The sequence below is a fragment of the Lampetra planeri genome, chromosome 18, assembly GCF_965212315.1.
Source record: "Lampetra planeri chromosome 18, kcLamPlan1.2.h2, whole genome shotgun sequence".
Classification (NCBI taxonomy): domain Eukaryota; kingdom Metazoa; phylum Chordata; class Hyperoartia; order Petromyzontiformes; family Petromyzontidae; genus Lampetra; species Lampetra planeri.
In genome coordinates, this window is record NC_136124.1 from 2,615,585 (window position 1) to 2,634,015 (window position 18,431).

At 45.9% G+C, this 18,431-nt stretch overlaps 1 protein-coding gene across 2 annotated transcripts in view; it reads left to right on the plus strand.

Moving 5' to 3' along the window:
- The first annotated feature begins 4,971 nt into the window (after positions 1 to 4,971).
- LOC144723490 (cysteine-rich motor neuron 1 protein-like) overlaps positions 4,972 to 18,431 on the plus strand; it is a 70,638-nt gene continuing 57,178 nt past the window's right edge. Inside the window, exons 1-2 of one of the 2 annotated variants that reach the window (XM_078602286.1) lie at positions 4,972 to 5,471; positions 5,975 to 6,436. In XM_078602286.1, the coding sequence (XP_078458412.1) occupies positions 6,088 to 6,436 (349 nt within the window). In that variant the 5' untranslated portion in view covers positions 4,972 to 5,471; positions 5,975 to 6,087. Of the gene's footprint in view, positions 5,472 to 5,756; positions 6,437 to 18,431 lie in introns of those variants that run through there. The other variant, XM_078602285.1, reaches the window with a different exon arrangement.

Below are 18,431 nucleotides of genomic sequence, written 5' to 3' on the forward strand. Positions count from 1 at the left end.
CAAACTCTTCTCTGCTGAAGCCCCCTCGTCGTTGTTGCGAGCAGACCTCAACATTGGCGATTAGTTCCTAAACTTATTGCTGCCATACGCAAGAAAATAATCGACGCAATGCACACGCTTCATTGTTGTGCTGAAGAAACGGGAGTGATGTTGTTGTGTTTTTTTACCAAATCCCTGAGCAATACGGAATTACATCATTCGTGCAATTGAATAATTGTGCCCACGCAAGTTTAATTCTCGGGAGCAATGCCAGAACACGTGTAAAACAACCTCGGGTTTGTAATTGGTAATGCGCATTTAATTGCATATCATTGTTGCCACTTTTTATACTTCGACAAATAAATCTTTGTTTATGGAATAGAAGACTGTATTTAGTGCCCGAATTTAGTGCCCGGTAGTGAATTGGGTTTAAACAAAAGCAGTTTACCCTGAGTGATGAATCTGCAGAGTAAACGTTATTTAATTTCTCCTTTGACTGTTTTATATTATGAGGCAGCGTTTAACATGTTAGCATATTAAGTATACTTGGGAGTGGTGGCGCATTGGTTAGCGCACTGTGCTACGGACACGACAAACCGAGTTAGATAATCGGTCACGGCTAACACGTTGCAAGTTACATCAATGGCTTAATGTCAGCCAGGTCTGTCTGGTATTGTGACCCAGAACGCTTTGTTTTTACACGCTTTTATTTAACTCACTCTGTTGTTGTTGTCGTATCCTCAAATCTTGTAACTCAATTTTAACCCACTTCCCAATGTGGTATCGACTGCAAACTTGGTATACTTATGTCATGCTGATGACAATACTATATTCTATAAAAAATAAATAAAACAAGTATTTTTAAACATTCATTTTTATATGTTATGTTTCGGCTTGGGTCTAATTGTCCAAGCTCATTTGACGTTGGCTGTAAATCACCACGGCCTCTTATGGCAAGCTTTGCGGCCACTTCCTGGAGTCGTGGAGTTCTGCCATCACGAGTAGGGTACATTTCATTACAGCGTGTTTAAAAAAAGGAGCATTTTTTAACATGACTTATTCACACCCAGCACACCACATCAGTATACCCCTCGGTGTGGCTGTGGCTGTGAGTCACGTGCCGACTCCTGGTCTGGCTCCCACTCCAGCCCTTCCCCCACCACCCCCGTCAGCGACCTGCACTGAGCAACGTGGCGAGGTATGGTCAAACAGCCCACGTGACATGGTGTGGGGAGCTGTCATCCAGCAGAGTGCAGTGACGAAGAGCTGTTTAAAACCCAATGTTGAAATAAAAATGTGGAATTCTATATATCTTATAGCGATGGCCATGATTCTAGATTTGAAGCTTTCGTGACTGCAAGGATTCATATTCGTAGGTTTTTTCGGTAAAGTCACGTAGGTAAAACATTAAAATTAATAAAAGTAAAATAAAATAAAAATCACGACGTTTCGGAGGCAACTTGATACAGCCGTCGTGGCTGTGACGGTTCCACCTGAAGACGGAGGCTTGTGTTGCCTCCGAAACGTCGTGATTTTTATTTTATTTTACTTTTATTAATTTTAATGTTTTACCTACGTGACTTTACCGAAACAACCTAAGAATATGATGGCCATGATATTGTAGATAAGGCAACTTATATTCCAATTGCGCTGTCAGCATCATGTCGTGAGAAAAAGTTAACTGCCGAAAATGTTTAGCTAGCAGTGCACCACTGTGTGAACGAGCGCGGTTCTGTAAGCTGTCACTGACATCATTGCAACAAACCTCTTGACCTATACTCGGGGCACACCTTGTGTATGCCCTGAAAACTGTTCTTTGCATGGCAAATAGAATATTTTCATTCTCCGAGCTAAAGAAAATAAGCCAAATTATTTTAAAAGACAAACGCAATTATACGGGGTTTTTTTGTGTGTGTCCGCTAATTAATTGGTGACCTCCCGTTTTGTAAAGCGCGGTTTGTTGCCTGCATTAACACTCAGGGTCTCATCAGTGCCGGCTCATTGCTCTGCCGACTCAGTGAGTTACCAGCCTACGATTAGCACGGTTGGCTACGTACGGTGCGAAAGAAGTTGAACACACATACATGCATACCGCCCACCTCGTCAGGTTGTTTAAAGCTGGACCAAAGCATCAGTGCAAGCGTTGGGGGGTAGGATGAGAGGGGAATGAAAAAAAACCCCAACCCAGCATAGAAATGTAGGCAATTGCTCACTGTACAATAATGTTATTTTATTTTCTTGCCAAGACCGCTTGTGCACACACCCTTGCAAAAAGCTTGTGCCTACAGACAACTCAAAGCAAAGGAAACAAAAAAAATATACTTAACATTTAAAAATACAGCAGCATTTCCTGTGGGATCGCGTTCGTGAAATTGAGTGTACTGTAGTGGAAAGATGCCCGATGGAGCATCCACCACAAGTCCTCCTGTCCCTGACTAAATATGGAGCCGTGCAAGCTTAACGAACTTGCTCTATTTATTATACAAATTAAAGAGGAATGTGCAGTTACTCTGCTCTCTTATAAATAGGGTGCACTTCCCCATTGAACCTCTCAAAAGCACACGCTCATGAGCAATTCCAAAACTGCACGCCCTGTTTCATATCGCTCCAAAGTCAACTTGATTAACTATGTAATTTTTGTAAAGTAAATTATGATGATAATATGCTGCCACTTGGTCAATCCACTGCTGGATGAAGGCTTCTCCGTAGTGGGTGGGTTGTTAGACCGTACTTGATGTTGTTCAGGATGGGTTGATGAACACGGAGTGCCAAAAACCGGTTCAGATACCATATGCCGCTGATATTAACTGTGGCCGCGATTCAAACTCAGGTCACGTGGTTTATGCCGCAGTATGTGAACCGCTGTGCTACTGCTCCACCCCAGGATAACATTAGGATTAAAACACGATTACACTGCCGTTGCTTTGCATGCATTATAATTAACGTGCGTTGCGAAATCATCTCACATTTAATGGGTCCCGATTTGTGCGGTAACTGCACTGCCCTGACCCCGGACAGAAATCTTCCTTGGAAACAGTCACACTTTAAATACGGCTCCTTCTTTTAGCTCAGTGGCGCGCAGGGTGCTGTGAGCAATTTTCCACTGACATTTAACCTCAACGTCTTCCCCCTCTGCGCTGCGGATAAACAAACAATTTTGACCGAGTTGCCCTGGAAAGAGACCCTGTGGCAGAAACTACTTGCAGACTCTACTGATCAAAGGGCCCGCATAGGCACGCAGATGTGAGCACCTTGTGTTAAGTGGCATGTGTGCAGGAAAGACGTATGTACGCGTGTTGGACTTCGTTCGCACCGTACATAGTCAACAGTGCTAATCGGCGGTGGACAATAAACTAAAGAAACCGACTTAACGGCATCAGAAAATCTACAGACCGATGCGCACATCCCCCTTCATGAATGGAAACTTAGAGACGCAAGCCACAGTAGTACGACTTGTGGCCATGCAACCCAAAATATGGACCACACAGTAAGGCCACTGTCGTCTGCGTTCCTTCAATGGAGAAGGAGGAACAGCAACACCACACGAACTCTAACGCCTGAAGCCCTCTCGTCGTGGCTAGCAGACCTCGGCATTGGCACTTAGCTTCTGAACATATCGCCAAGATGGGGCGGAGAGGATTTTTAAGCGTTGGGAGACAGTCTTTAGCGAATGTCCTGAACGATTGTGTATGAAATCACCTTGAATAAACGCAGACAGTTATTCTTCATTCCTGAACCAGGTGAGAACCTACGGGACCTGGAGATTCAAGGTCAGATAAAGTAATACCACAATTGAACACAACATTTCATGAAAATTTAAAGTTTAATAACGCGGTGCATGTTGAACTTATTTGGCATTGTGCGTGGCCAGCCGTGCGAATCGGAGATGCGGGGGTAAAGACAACAAACTAAACACAACACGTCCTGAACGATTGTCTACGAAATCGCCTTGAATAAAGGCTGACCAAATATACTTCATTAGTGTACCAGGTGACATCCTACCGAGTCGAGAAGTCTTTTTTCTTTCAAACAGGACCCGGGTTACAAGGTTCAGATACGGTAATAATACAATTGTAAGACATTTCATGAAATGTGAAAGTAAAATAACGTAACTTAGACAGAGGTTCACCAACAAAGTGAGTTAACACAGCCAGCAGAAATAAAATCAACGATCAGAAACGGTATCAGATAGACGATATGAAAAGATTACATAGAGCGTGAATCATCTCAGGGCGCGAGTTGGATTATTGCATCGCAACACCATGAGTGAAAGGCGACTACATTCCAGAGTCTTAATCCAGCAGCAGAATGATCATGGCTGCGGCTGCTGCTGCTGATGATGATGACACGGTGAATGCATCATGCCGTGTGTTGCAAATACGATGAAGGCCGAAGCATTGTCATGCGCGACAATGATTGTTTTGGTGTCCCACGGTAAGATGCGATGAGCGGTGTGGAGCCGAGACGCGCCACTGACGACTCCAGCGGCAGCGATGACCGGTCGCTTACATACAAAGCGGGCTCAGGGGCTCTGCTGTAATGAAACCGTCTTACACGCACGTTTCGGCTGTAACTAGAGCAAACTAGAGCACGGGTAACTCCATCTCGGATGTTACAACGGCGACTGTTTGGAAACACGGCTGTCCATTTTCCCCTCCTTCTCTTTCTTCCTCCTGCTGCCGCTCCCCGCCTCCCCCCTCCCTCCCTCCTTCCCGTTCCGACCCCCCTCCTCCACCTCCCTCTCTCCGCTGCAGCAAGCCCGTCTCAAACCGTGCCCAATCAGAGGGGCAAGTCTGCACGCACTCCATGAAAGGCAGGGAGGGAGGGCGGGCGGGAGGAGCGGTGGGACAAGCGGGGAGTGAAGAGGCGAGGTTGGGCCACGAAAGTGAGCTTTGGGCTTGGCTGGCTGGGTGGGTGCTAACCGTGGGTGGGTGGGTGAGTGGGTGGGTGGGTGAGTGCATGTATGGGGTGGGTGGGTAGGTGGGCGGAATTATTCTAGGAGCGAGGAGGTGGTTACGCCTGTCAGAAAAAGTTAAGCGGCTTGAAGAGGAAGAGACGGAGGAGGTGGTAGGGTAGTTGTGGTCGTGGTGGTTAGAAGTCGCAAGTGGTTGTGGTAATGCTTGGTGGTTCATAGGGATAAAGGGTGGGTGGGTGGGGGGAAGGTTTGAAAACTTCCCAGACCTGCTTAGTCGGGTTCCTTGAAGCAGCGGCGGCGACCAAGTAAAAAAGCCAGGGCAGCCAGGGGCATTGCGTGCGCTGCTGCTGCTGCTGCCGCTCAGCTCGTCCGTGCGTGGCTTGCATGCAGAGCTCCGTAAACGTCGTCACCTCCTGCTCCTCCTTGCTCATCTGAGCCTCTCATCATCTCCTCCTCCTCCTTGCTGCAGCTGTTCGGCTCGGGGCGGGCGGGCGGGGGAGCTGAAAACACAGGCGACTTCATACACGAATTGATTTCGAAGCCCAGAAACAAAATCTAGGCGAGAAAAAAAAGAGTGGTGAGTTTTATCAGCCGAGAGCGCTGATACGCCTTTTCTGTACACATACGGTATTGAACCATTGCAGAATTAACGACGCTATTGTCGCTCATGTGACTTCTTTGGGGGCTTGCTTCGGCACGTGAAAGCTCTCTCGTCTTCACTGTCTATCTTTTGTCCTCTCTCCGTGCTCGGCACAACCAATATTGTCACTGCACGTGACACGCTATTCACTCTCGACACATCAATCTACGACTTCTATCGCCATTCTCCCTTCGCACCCTGTGTTTGACACACTCGCACGCACGCACGCGCGCGCGCGCAGCACTGCACGTGCCACGTGCAGTCTCCCTTGATCCAGTACTGCCACTACACGTGACACGCTATTGTCTCGACTCGCCAACCTATTGTTTCTCTCCGCCCTATTGTCTCTCTCGCTTATCGCGCGTGGCACAACACCGCCGTGTCTGCGCGTGACGGCGACTCTTCGTCAGCCCGCTGCGATCTCTGCGCGCCACTTCCAGACGGGATTCCCATTCGCCGAGAAGCCGCCAAAGCACGAGCTTCGTGGAACGCCGCGAACTCTGCGGGCTTGAGCAACGAGAACCGAGGATCGAATACATCCTCCGCCAACCAAATGGCAACTCAATCGCGCAACCGGGCTGCCTCCCACTCATCCCTCTCGTCCTCCTCCTGGTACTGCTGCTGCTGCCTGCTGCAGCTGCTGCTGCTACTCGCGTCCGAGGGCCCGCGCAGCACGGCGGCGCTGACGTGCGTCTGCAACCGGGCGAGCTGCGTCGAGCCTCGAGGTTGCCGCGGCAGCGCCGTTCTCGACGTGTGCCGCTGCTGCCTCGTGTGCGCTCGGCAAGCCGGCGAGACGTGCGGCGGGACGTTCGCGCTGCACGGCACGTGCGACGGCGGGCTGCGCTGCGTGGCGCCCGCCACCCCGAGCGCCGTGTTCGGCTTCGAGCCGGGCTACTGCCAGGGTAGGGTGACACGACCTGCGCCACTCGCACCTGGCGAACACGACGTGACGACGATTCACAAACCTCCCCCCACACACACCAACCCCCCCCTCCCCCCTGTGTCGCTTTTGACAGACTGTTGGGGCACACGGGTGGCCAGCACCACGCCCGGCCACCCCCTTGTCTCCCAGGTGCTGATTATTACACGACCATTCCACTCACACCTGGGGCCGCAAAGCCAAAGGTCCATACACAACCCTCTCCATCTCCCCTATAGCCTTTGACAGACTGTTGGGGCACACGGGTGGGTGGGTGGGTGGCCAGCACCACGCGCGGCCACCCCCTTGTCTCCGAGCTGCTGATTATTGTTTAAATATGATGGCGCTTTGAGGGGCAGATATTGTGCCAGAAATGCACCACGTGTCTAAGCAAACATAACATTGACTTGACCGATGTTTAGAGCACGGGGCACTCATGCACACACACACAATGCACACGCACTCCACCTGTAGGCACTGTCTACAGGTGCTGATCACACCTGCATGCGAATCGACCCATCTTGGCACACCTTGACATGCAGCCTCTATGCACCTCCACGCACCGTGCACCTGGACAAAACTGCAGACGCAAATACGCACACAGACACACCTTTACACACCTGTGTGCACCACCACGTGCAATGCACTGACACACCCACTGCCACACCTTTACACACATGTGTGCACCGATGCTTACACCTTTGCATGCACTCAATAACCTGTATGCACGCACATGGACATTACTCCACGCGTCAGGATTCACATGTGTGAATATACACCTGCCTAGAAGCACCTGCGGCACGCATGGCCTTATACGTCACTGCACATGCATGCAGCTGGTAGTGTACATTGCACACACATGGAAAGATCTGCATACACATCTAAGCTCATGCACTGCCGTCGGTGCATCTACACATCTGAAGAAAACACACGCTCTTATTTGTTTGGAAATCCCCATACCATTCATCGTTGGTTTATTTAGGGTTAGATCGTGGCGTGTATAATGTCAATGGTTTATGATAACTCTCACCCCCCCCCCCACGACAGAGCCAATCAAATCAAGCTGTCACGTGGGGCAATACACAATTTGATGTGGGTTTTCAGGTATTTTACAAGATTGTCAAAAAGTTTGACTACTTAATAAAATTAGCCACATATTGCTTGCTTTTCAACATTCCGGTTTGCTGAAAAACCAACTCATTGGGTACATTTGTCCACGTGACAACTTGATTTTATTGGCTCTGTCGAGTGGCAGAGAGTTAAAGATGAAATAACTGACATTATACTGACACGATCCACCCCAAATGAACAAATTATGAATCATGATATTGGTTGTGAAAGCCTACGTATAAATGTATCATGTCAGGCACTTTGTCCCATTAACATACTGAAATACTCATGCGGATGTCATGCTACGCACATACTTTAGCATGTGCCTGCTAATTTAAGAATGTTGCAGGCCCTTGAAGAATGTAGCAGGGCCTTGGGTGGGTGTCAACGTTTGAACTTTGAAACCACAATCGCAATGCTCAAAGGCCCTGGCTTATCAGTGGTACCATCATATTGCTCACAATGTATTGCCTGGAGCCTGTATAGATTATCACGACGTTACAATTAGAAACTTAAGCACAGCAACCGTTCATTTCAGGGACCAGGAATGCTTCATCTTTATTGGCGTACTGTAAAATTGGCAGTTGTGGTTTGATTAAATAAATGGCTCATGGAGGTGACTGGATGGCCGGGTTGGCACCATTCAGGTCCTGGCATCTAATCCAGATATCAGCCACCCGTGATGAATTCAGATTCTCAAATGTAGCGAGTTGATGACCTGAGCCCAGTTACCAGTGGTCGCATGAAAAATCCATCATAAATGAGAAATTGTCGCTTAATTTGGCGTATACGAACTCTGAGGTTAAATATTTTCAGTTTGAAGATGCCGAAATAAAATAGCTTGATAAGCAGTTCTGTTATGTCACCTACCGGGGCTGTCCCCGAGCATGGAGTGATGCCGTGCTCGCTGCAGAGTTCTGAATGGAACTTCTATCGTGTCATGAGATTAGGCCAAGAGGAGAATTGTAACATCACTGGGAGAGAAAAAAGACTAAATATGATTTTACTCCTACATTTACTGTCCTTGTGTTTATTCAAGGCCAAAGTTTTCTCTGGTGGGGACTTCAAAGTTGGTTTATCTCATGCCAAGTCTATTACAAAAAAAACTGATGATGTGATGTTGTGTAGCATTATGGATAATAGACCAATACATGAAGATGCAGAACTGAAGGCGATTTACTTTTGTTGAATCCACGTTTTGTTTTGGTCTATCTTTTATTGGGGGAGGGTGTTTTTCAGTTTCGCCCAAATTGTGCCACCCACACACAAAACACTGTGGTAGCATTGTTCGTATTAACAATTCGTTGTGTTTGTTTTGAGCAACCTGATGCACCGATGTCGTTATCGAGCTTGGAACATCTTAAGTACAGAAGCGCCAACTCGTAGGTTTATTTCTTATCGTGGCTTAGACAAAAGTGCTGCCAAGTGTCCTTTGAGAGCAGTGGCAGTCTGAGCTGCTCTGGATTGCTGTCTGGGGGGCAGTGCTTGTCAACTGTGGTCTACGAAATGTGGGAACCCCCCGCGGTGTTTGTGAGTGCAAGCCAGAGCAGGTTAATTTTTACAAATGAGCGCAGTTCAAATCTGCACACCGTACCAGATACGCATTGCTCACTCCGCCTCCACTCGTGGCCTGAGAAACAGACAGACGCCACGACATGACTACATGGATCCAGATAAACTGGTAGTCGCTTATGCAATTCGAAAATCACATTTTCAGTTTACCAAGCATATCTATTAACGTACGTGATCTCGTGAGAACTGATATCATACTCATGAGACCAGTCTCATGAGTATATTCCCACTGCGCAAGTAGGAGACCATGAACTTACCATATTATGGGTCATTTGTGGAAGGTGATAGAGTAGTTGCTCTGTGGCTGGTGCATTATGCTAGGAACCAGGCAACACCCGAGTTTAATTCCTGCCCACGACTAACATCAGTGGATGTTGATATCTGCACCGGTCCTGGTTTGCCAACTCCATTTTCACCAATCCACAGTTACCAGTGTGGTGAAGTATGGTGAAGTATGGTGAAGTATGGTGAAACTACCACGATGACTGACACACCGTGGGGAAGTCTCCATCCGGCAGTGGATGGGCAAAGGGCTATGAATGGTTATGATGATGATAATGATGATGCTTTGTGTGGCTGTTTATTTGTGTTAGCCTAATGGGAGGTCATGCTAAGTAAGTGTGTATATACCTGCAGAAAACAGGTGGGAGAGTATGCGAGAGAGCAGTGAAGTGGAGTTGGTTTAAAATGTCACCCAACCTCACGAGATGTTCTAGACAGGGTGCACTTAATAAAACACAACAGTTTTCGCCAATAAACTATTCACCCGCATTTCTCAATATTTGAGCTCACAGCTTGTAAAACGATCAGGTAGTTGTTTGACAAATCCCAGTTGCAAAGCTAAAATGTTCCTTAAAGGGAATTCTTTAGCGCACTGAATGTACCTTTGGCCTAATTTCATGCACTTGGACTCTTTGGCAGCTAGGGGTTGTCAACTTTTTGAACCTGTCTTCAGATCCCCCCCCCCACATCAGTTGAGAAATTGGCTTGCAATGAATGCTACTGTGATTTTAATTAGAAGCACTGGGGATGCCGTTGTTTTCCATCATACTCAGACGTGTTCAGGATGGAGTGGTAGTGGTACACACATTGCACCGTGACTATCTGACATTGTGTGTCTTGGCCACGGTCAACATCACTGGCGAATGATTTCTGAGCTGGTCCTGGGCAATCCCCTTCACACCAACCTCTGCACTCACCAGTCTGGTGAATTTTGGCTGAGCAAATCCCCATTGGCTGACACCGTTTGTGGATACCATCATCCGGCAGTGGATTTACAATGGGCTGTGAATTGTAATTATTTTTATTTCTATATTCAGTTTAACACTTTGTTGGTAGGAATGATAAATATGGTATAATACAATCGAAAATAACTTAAATCTAATTTGTTGGGGATAGAATGAGAGGCAAAGACTTACTGTTGGCCACAAGCTCTGAGCGAAAATTCCAGACAACATTACAATTCACTGCCAGTTCTGATTTAATCCACATTCTTTAGGGCCCGGAATACCATGTCCCACAAAGGTTGCTGATGCAGTTTAAATCGCCAATGGTTTCCAAAGTTAAAATACGTTTACCAAAGTGCTTCCAATGAGAACGGTGGCACCTGAATACACGAATAATAATAATAAAACGTACAAACATTAAGGGGCTGCCATGGCATCGCTACAAAAGCATCATTGTCAGCCATGGTCTATCCCCTACTTGATGTCGACATTCACAAGCCATAGTCATCTCTTATAGAATCGATCCAGCTCCTACACAGCAAATAATGTAATCGCAAACTGAAACAAAAAATCTGATGTAGTTGGTTGACATTTCAGGTAGTAGCCCTTCTTTAGATGGCCATTAGAGTGCAGAGATATATTGACTTAGATTTCGAGATCATACTTAACACCATGGTCCCCAGTTTATCAGTCAACTCTACATCTCTAAATCAGTTGCACATCTACAGTGCCTGAAATGCCACCCTATTAATAAGTGCTGAGGTTTTTTTTTTGGAATCGTAAATTGTTAAATAAATACGTGAGGGGGAATGCTGAGCTCAGCGGTAAGTATGCTGCTTTTAAACTCAACTAAACTATATATTTTTTATTTTGGCAGGTAAGGCCCACTGATCTATATAGCTCTTTTTTAGAAGCGAGCTGGCCACAAATGACATCCCAACTGAGTGCCTTATCATGTGGGAATGTATAGCATACCAATATGCTAAATACATGTTTCTAAATGTTGAGGGAAAACCTGAGGACCCGGAGAAAAATCCACGCAACCACGGGGAGAACACTCAAACTACAAATATACAGCAGGCGTCAGGGTCGAGATCGAACCCACAACCTCTTGTATACCAGGAGAGGTAGTTAACATATCCTAGCCAACCCAGTGCCCTGGATACCTGAGTGTGATTCCCGTCCATGGCTAACTGGGGAGAGTGATAGATGAGACGGTCCTGGGACCCCCTCTTAGACACAGACATTTGATTTGAGCTGGAAGAACCCGATGAGCTATGAAGCTCTTTGTCACAGTGTATCCAGCCTGAAGCTGGGGCCGGCAATGGAATTTACACAGGTAGATACATTAGACAATCACAACTTCACCAGCCCATGCTGACCAGCATGGTGAAGTATGGTCCAGCAATTCCTGTGACTGACAGCATGGGGGAGGCCATATGATCGAGCCGTGGATTGACAAGGGCTGGATATTTTCTACACAATGGACGACTTAAGGAACATATTTGACATGGGGCAAGTCACACGCAATTTTGAGAAATGCAAAATATTCTATGGACAAAATATTACTATTATTGTCTGCCCATCCCTATTCTCACTTTGTGTATTCATCTCATAGCACATTGCGGTCAAACTTACCCCGGAATATTTAACAATGAAGCAGCGGTTTGCGTTTGCGCACTTTTTTTTTATATCCTGCCCTCCACAATGGCAACGCTTCATCGTCGTTTCACTCCCCACGTAAGGTAACCCATCCCAGTGGGGAGGACATATTTTGGTTTGAAGTTAAGACTTCTAAGAATCCCACAACTGATACACGGCCGTCGAGGTGCATCAACTGCGAGTGCCCTTGCCGTTGAAAAGTCCTGGCAGGCGTCCAGATTCCCACTTTCCCTGAGTGATGCTGGGCCGCTGATGTGAAGTTACACTATTTCCAAGCCAGAACGTTAATTTCCTGGGAAGATGAAGCTCTCCCGCAGCCAGTTTCCAATTACATGCGCTCACATATATACATTAAACCCGGCTGAAATAAATGTAAAATTTGCAACAATTAATTTCAAGCGTCACATTGGTGTTGCTAATACATTAATCAAACTCATAACGCTTGTATATGCTTTTTTATCTTTCTTGTGCTTAATGTGTTTTAACAGTTAATTAATTGATTAATGCTGCAATAGGTTGGTCTATGATGATCTGAATTGGGTGACAAGTGTTCACAGCACTCAAATGGTGTCATCGGAAGTATGGAAACGTCACTGTCGGTAACTTCACAAATGCTCTATGATACTTCTGATGGAGTGTAATAGCTGTTAAAAGAGGCCTTTCAACAACATGCTTGTAATTGAAAAGTGGTAATATTTTCATGACCTAGTCATCATCATCAGTCACTGGAGGAATGCTCTCACAAGCCATCTCTCACAATCATGCAACGTGACATTTGTAATATTTGAAATTTTCATTACCACGTGGCAGACATTGATGGACATTACGAAAATTACTTTCTTTTGCTAAACAATGTACACTACTAAGAATCAAACTATGAAAATCATCGAGAATATGCTTGTTAAGTATTGTATGAGAAATCCCCCATATTCCTCCCAGCGTTGCTGCACTTCGCAAGATGTCTAACTTCACACAATAATTGGCGTATGGCTTACATCACGAGGGCGGCAAGTACGCAGGCAGGTAATGGGCCAGTGAGTTCACGGGTGGCGAGGCGGCACAGGGAGAAGGAACACTGGGGGGGAGTGGGGAGTGGGGAGTGTGGAGGTCACGCTGTTTGCTTGTGCTTGACCGCTTGCAGGAGGCACCGACGTTTGTGAGCAGCGTGCGTGCCGCCCTATTGCACCAAACGCTGGCTTTGCTCCCAAATTCTTGGCATGCTTTCAACAGACCCCCACCCCCACCTCTATCCCATTCTGCCCCCCTCCTCCTCCTCCTCACACTCTTCTTTCCCTCCCTGAGTGGTGTTTCGGCAGCGAACCACATCCCGTAGCCCGGGAGAGCCTTTCCCGCAGCTGAGGCCTGGACAGGCAAGCGCCGACCGCATTCTCGCTCCGCCTGTCTTTGCACCGTGGCTGTTTTGAGCCGCGCTAACAATGCAGTTGGCAGTGTTCGGCTTTCCACTCTCGAAATGGAATTGGCAGTTTTTTTGTTGTTTTAAAAATAGATGCGCAATCATTTGAACCACGAAATTTCCCATCGCACGTGGTAAAGCGGTTAGTTTGCAGCGTTCACGATTTCAAGGTGTCTGTAACTGACCTACATATGTCAGAGTTTCACAGTGCTGACTCTTTTTTTCCCTGTGCGTTTAGCCCAATTTCTAACGCACGCGTAAAATGAAACCCACTTTTCACACCTAATACATGAAGACAAATTGTGACTGATGTAAATTCGAATGTCACAGATGGGCTAGTAGGCTTAAATTTTGCACAAATGTGCCCAAGCCTACACTCCATACGTCATCTTTCATTTGAAATCCCACGTCAGTCCACTCTCCACGTGCTGTGGTTCATGTGGGGATGTTTCACCACGCCGTGTCGAGCAACACGAGTTGGCCAACGGACCAGTTGAGATATCACTCTCGTGGATGTGATTTGGCCAGAATCAAACTCAGGTTGCTGAGTTCAAAGGACAGTATGCAAACCACCTTTGCCACTGATTCACTGCAAGTCTATGATTATATAATTTTAAGAATCTCAAAACCTAAATGTTTCGATGATTTTTTTGCCAGCGCAAAAAGGCTGTGGATTGGTTTAACTCGTAGATCGGGGTCATCTTGAAATTCCATTTTGCTTCAAGTCTTCTGTTGAACACCAACAGGTGTATTTACTCCCCCCATCATCAGTGAACCAAGTAAGTTGCCTCCCATAGGGTATGGGGCTAACGCCGCTAGAAATGAGGCAAAGCCTCCCATCGGTTACGACTTGGGATATGGACCGAGTCTTACTTCCTTTGTACATCAGTGCCATGTAATTATGAATCACCATCCTCCAAACTCGGGTTTAATTACTCACGGAATATGTTCCAGGTCATTGGCAGATTGGAGGTGGCATGTGACTTAATAGCCACAGCCACGGCGAGAGGTCTCCTGGATGTGGTGTGTCAGGTACAGAAATATTTTCTGGGTTGCTGACTTAGACAGAGCTGGCTGAAATTAATCCGTGCTCCAAATTATTTATTTGAATTAACAAAGATGAAATATACATCATGTTCTTTGCTGTAGTAACATTGAAGATATGTTATGCGCCTTTTGCACGTTTAGTAATGTAGATAGTTATTTATAACCAGGTAAATAATATATATAATTTGTATTATTAACAAAGCAACGAGACTAGCAGTCTTATTTTAAATGGAGATCTGGGTTTATAAATTTATGGGGCAGATAATTTGCAAAGTTTCTGTGATGTGCACCTACATAAGCTGCCATGTTGAGACTTCAGGAAGCAAAGGGCTTAATGAATAACGCCAGCTAATGCTAGATGAAAAAAACAAAAACTAAAGAAAATAATTAAATAATAATTGCCATGTGGCTGTGTGTGTTATTCAAGGAGAATAAATCAGCTGTTTCGCACCAAAGCTGGATTATATTCGTAAAAAAATGTTCTCAAACAGGCGACCCTTTGCTGCACTGCAAAATGCACTGGGTCAAAGAGGTAGTCACAGTACAGAGGGAGGAATGAGAACCAGTAGCGTGGATTTCAGGGCATTAACGTGTGATTTCTTTGGGAGCTAAACTTCCATATGTTGAAACTTCTCGCCTACTTTAAGACGACCTGATGCATAATACTGCACACTGTTAGTGTCTTGAGAATTTTAGGAGTTGGCAGGCAAATAGTTACATTTTAGTTTCCAATAAAAAAAACATATAGTATTACAACATTCTTGAAACAAGTATTTTTGGCTAATCGCAGTTAACTTTTCAGATGAGCCATTTAAATACAGACACACAGTATACGATCCTACTGTATATGTATTTTAGTGGCATTCTAGCTACTTGGGGTGTGATAATGCATTCATTCAATAAAACGTTATGATACAAAAAAGACCAACGCAAGACTTGAATAACCAACGGAAGACGTTGGTGAATCGGTGCCTTTTACACGGCTACTAGCCGAATGTATTCACCGTAGTCAATGTATTCCCATCACCCCACGTTATGTATTTACTGGAGCGAGTCACCACTGGGTGTGCCCCGCATTCTTTATACCGCGAGCATAATGCAATGTGATCAGGCGGATTCGACTTTCTCGCCACCTGATGATAACAATTGAAAGAATAGGAATAATTGTCAGCCCCTTTTGTAATTTCCGCTGCTGATAGAAGGCCTTCCCATGCCATGTCGGGCAAGGACGTTGTTTAATCAGACTTCTGCAGCGTGGCTGAAGTATGATGAAACTTCCTTTTCCATTGATGTCAGCCACAGCCGAGAATCGTAACTCGGTTAGTAAACGTCGCACAATGCAACCGCTTCCTGCATATATTACAGCATATACATTTAAAATACATACGGACAGGGGGTAGCTTTAAACGGATTAAAAGATACAACAAAACTATGATTGGCAATCAAAATATAAATATATTACTCACATTGCATCAGAATTGCCGAAGGCAGCTATCGGTTCTGTCGCACAGAATAACCGGCCAAGACATTTTCTTTCGTAGCAGGCGAAATGGAGGGATTCCAACACGAGTGGTGAGTCATCTGACCGGTTTTCGTGTGAGTCTGGATGTGGGTTCGCTTTGGTGAGGCTTCATTGGATTACACTACGTAAAAATTTTTGTTCCTGGGTACTAAGTGTTATATATTTTTCATTGCTTGTGCCTAAAAAGTATAGAAAATGGATATGATTCCCCACAAACTTTGCTTTTGTGACCAGGACTTTATGTGAACAAAAGACACAAATGCACACGTTTACTCATTGAAAATAGGTACATTTCAAAATATCACTGTCCTGGTCACAAAAGCAACGTTTGTGGGGAATAATAACCATTTTCTGTACTTTTGAGGCATAAGCAATTAGTAAATAAGACTACCCAGGCACAATTATGTTGTTGTCACACAGTGTTATCAGTCAAACGAAGACCGATTCAGCTGTACAGAGAGTGGGCAGAGTGAGAGGAGTGGGCAGAAAGGCTCCATTTAACTCGGGGGTGACCCTACACCCTATACACTTTGACACACACACACTTTGCGCAGAAGACACTTCCCTGTTTTCGTTGTCAGCTTGTAACTTCCCACTGCTGGCCAAAGGCCTCCCCAATTCTCTTCCCTTTCTTCCTTTCCTGAGTTTCCCCCATCACTATTCAGTGGTCTTGCATCTCATTGATTTTGTCTCGCTACCATCTCTTCCGCTATCTTATTCTGCTTTCTTTTGCCTTCTGTGGGTACATTATTGTCCCTCTCTGTCCATGGATCAAGGCAACAAAAATAGATGGAAAGTCAGAGAGAAAAATAGGTGCCCTCGGTATCGTCTTCCCTGCACCCATCCCTAATCAGACATTGGCCCTCACCCTGCCAAACACAACAGTGGGCCTTTTCACATGAGCGATATTTTTGTCGACTCAGGTGTGCCAACACGAGTTATGTCCACCCAAAGGCCGTGTCGACATAACGAGTCGCATTAAGTTGTTTTCTCCCGTGAGTCGGTGGAGATTGCTATTTATTTTTCGCGTCAAATTAACTGTGTCGACACGAGTTCAATCGACGAGTGCACGTGAAAAGCTTCGCCTGTGCCTCGGTGGGGCGGCCCGGCCCGCCCGTGACTGAGGGCCACGTGGTCTTCTCCTGCCGTGCCCTGCAAGGGCTCAGATTGCTGGAAAGTGGACGTCGAAAAACACCGTGTGATGTCATTCGGAAGCGTTGGCCATCGAGTGACTATGCGATAAGGGAAACATAAAACTTGTCTGCCACTGGTGTGTGACAGAAATACTTGCGCAGAAGGTGTGGAAAGATTCACCAATGCCACCACCCCCACACCTCCTCCTCCCCACCCACTCCCCCAGAGAATTGGTGAATTATCACTACAGCAGTCAGGATTGTGACTTGATTCAAGCATCGATTATTTTAAATTGTGGTGACTGGTAGCATCTTTAGTAGCTGAAAAGGGTCATGTAAACCCATTATATATAACAAAATATCATCATCAATATCAGTGATATATCCACTGCTGGATGAAGGCTTCCATAACCTATCACCACCATCTACAACATATAGGAGTTGAAAAGTATTGATGCTTGAACATGTGATTCCACGCTTGTATTGTGAGCCTAAGTGTTTATATTAATCGATTCATCATTCCCACCCACACTTTGCAGTAGAGTTGGTGTCCCCTTCATATTCTCTTCTGTCAAGATTCTCTTGCTAAACAGACCTACAGGAGAGCTCTTCTTATCCGTGACGCTATTACCCGTGACCTCTATTATCTGCGGAAGCTGTAGGGTCTGCAAAAAGCAAATAGAGTACTATCCGTGACACCATCCGTGACACCTTTTCTTCTTTTTATCACAAATAATACTTGTCCCCCAACATCACTGTGGCAAAGATAAGTTCCGTATTGTTAGGTATTTGTAAAAACGGGATCTCATCCGATTAGAACAAAGGTGTTGGTCGATCCAGACCAGTGGCGATATTGCCGGACGGTGGTGGCTATGCACGTGGTCTACGTTCGAGCACTATCGAGGCGAGGGTTGGTGGATTACACAAATGTTGTGAAAGTCCCTTTCTGTTGGCATGGAGGTGCTGTGCCCGGGCTTTCCAGAAGGCAGTACAGCAATTGCGGACTGTTCCATCTGTACGGAATAGAGGGTTGCCCCCTCGCTTGTGTGGGGTTTCTCCAGGTGCTTGGGGTTTCTCCCAGATGTATAAACGCTCCACAAATGGCTGAAAACATCTTACACATAGACGCCCGCAGAGCTTAGATTATTGTTGGCACAGACTGATCACGTGACTCCCCTGTTGCTTCTCTGTGGTTTTAAACTATTTACTATTTAAACTAAAACTATTTTTTATTTTAACAGGTAAGGCCCATTGAGCTATATTGAGGTTTTTTCAGAAGCGATCTGGCCACA